The sequence below is a fragment of the Haliaeetus leucocephalus genome, unplaced genomic scaffold (assembly GCF_000737465.1).
Source record: "Haliaeetus leucocephalus isolate CR32 unplaced genomic scaffold, Haliaeetus_leucocephalus-4.0 Scaffold282, whole genome shotgun sequence".
Lineage (NCBI taxonomy): Eukaryota > Metazoa > Chordata > Aves > Accipitriformes > Accipitridae > Haliaeetus > Haliaeetus leucocephalus.
The window spans coordinates 109,560-111,758 of NW_010972718.1; the positions used below are offsets into that span (position 1 = coordinate 109,560).

The window sequence follows — 2,199 nt, forward strand, 5'->3', positions numbered from 1 at the left end:
CTCCCACCCCTCGGGGACCCCACTCACTCTCGCAGATGGGTTTGGGGGTGCTCCAACGACCCAACTTGGTGCAGTTACTGCGGGCGCTGCCTACCAGGCGGAACCCGGGATTGCAGCTGTACTCGGTCCACGTCCCCTCCACCGGCACCCGTTCCATCGCCCGCGCCACCGCTTGCCCGTTCTCCAGGCTCAGGTGCATTTTGGGGCAGGTCCTCACTGGTTAGGGGGTGCAAAGGGTGTGGGGGGGTGTCAACTCCATACCCTTCCCAGGGTAAGCCCTACCAACGCAGTGGGTGCTGGTTGGGACCTCTGGGGATGGTAAAGGTGATGATGATGGTGATGGTCACGGTGATGGTAATGGGGATAGGAATGCTGATGGTGATGGTCATGGTAATGGTCATAGTGAAGGTCTCGGTAATGGTGGTGGAGATGCTGATGGTGACAGTCATGGTGATGGGGATTGGTGATGCTAATGGTGATCATGATGGTAATGGTAACGGTAACTGGTTATGGTGATGCTGCTAACAGTGATCATGATGGTGATGGTGAAGATGATGGGGATGGGGATGGTATGTCAATGCTAACGGTGATGGTCATGGTCACGGTCATGGTGAAGGTCATGGTCACGGTGATGGACATGCTGATGGTGATGGTCATGGTAATGGTGATGGGGATTGGTGATGCTAATGGTGATCACGATGGTAACGGTGATGGTAACGGTGACAGTAACTGGTGATGCTAACAGTGATCATGATGGTGATGGTGACGGTGAAGATGATGGGGATGGGGATGGTGCCAGAGATCATGATGGTGATGGGGATGTTAACAGGGAAGGTAACGGTGATGGCAATAGTGATGGTGATGAGGATGGTGATCACAATGGTGAGGGTGACGGTAACAGCAATGGGGATGGTGACACTCACGGCAGCGGCTGGGGTGGCCCATGGCGGTCCAGGTGCCGTCGCGCTGGCACTTGCGCACCTTGGGCCCCACGATCTCGCGGTCGGGCCGGCAGACGTACTCGATCTCGTAGTCGAAGGGGAGGAAGCGAACGCTCTGCACCTCCTCGGGGGTCAGCCCCCGGTAGCGGATCCCCCCGTCCCGCGGCGGGTGGATGATCTGGCAGCCTGGGGATGGGGGGGTGGCACGCCAGTTGGGGGGGGCAGGTGTCACACGCGTGTCCTCGTGCGCTCGCACACACGTGTGTCATGTACCTTCGGTGAGGTTCACGTGGATGGCCGCCCGGTTGGGCTCCACGCTCAGCGCTGACAGCAACAGCAGCAGCAGCATCTGTAGGGACGGCGACAGCCCCACATTTATGGGGGGGGGACGGACAGACATGGGGGGGTCCCCCAACTCCTGCCTGCACCAGGCATCCCCAAACCTCGCCTTACCAGGGCGGAGGGGGGGCAGGATCTGTGCCAGGTGGATCGATGGATGGACACCCTATGGAATATGCTCCCAGCGTGCACATGCCCTGAATCCCCTATCGAGTACATCCTCTATAGGGTATATCCCGCATGCCCTGCATCCCCTATAGAGTACATCCCCTATAGGGTATATCCCACATGCCCTACATCCCCTATAGAGTACATCCCCTATAGAGTACATCCCTTGCAGACTCTGTCCCACATGCCCTGCAGCCCCTATATAGAGTGCATCTCCTATAGGGTATGCCCTATCGATTTCATCCCCCCTAGATTACATTCCCCATAGATTATGTCCCACATCCCCTATAGAGCACGCCCCACTGCGCATACACACATAAACACGTCATCCCCTATAGAGCACGGCCCACTGTGTGCACACACAAGCCCAGTGTCCCCTATAGAGTACCCCCAGGTGGATGCACACACACACGTGCTGATTCCCTACAGAATACACCCCCATGCACGCACACCCAGCACACAGCCCATCACCTATATTTACTTATAAGTCCTCTCCTATAGACGTCCGTGCGATTTACACCCTGCTTGCACACGTACAGTGCAACCTACACCCACCTTACACATGCACAGCACAACCTACACCCAGCTTGCACGCTCACAACACAACCTACACCTTGATTGCACACGCACGGTGGAACATTGTTTGCACATGCATAGTGCAGCCTACACCCTTCTTACACACTCAGTGCAATCTACACCCTACTTGCACACTCACAGTGCAAACTACACCTTGCTTACATGCTCACGGTGT

General features: G+C 56.4%; 1 protein-coding gene across 1 annotated transcript in view; it reads right to left on the reverse strand.

Moving 5' to 3' along the window:
* GABBR1 (gamma-aminobutyric acid (GABA) B receptor, 1) overlaps nt 1-1,341 on the reverse strand; it is a 14,670-nt gene extending 13,329 nt beyond the window's left edge. Inside the window, exons 1-3 of the mRNA XM_010569925.1 lie at nt 1,215-1,341; nt 924-1,127; nt 24-216 (exon numbers count right to left, since the gene is read on the reverse strand). Coding sequence (XP_010568227.1) covers nt 24-216; nt 924-1,127; nt 1,215-1,341 — 524 coding nt within the window. The remainder of the gene's footprint in view (nt 1-23; nt 217-923; nt 1,128-1,214) is intronic.
* Between the last annotated feature and the right edge of the window lie 858 nt (nt 1,342-2,199).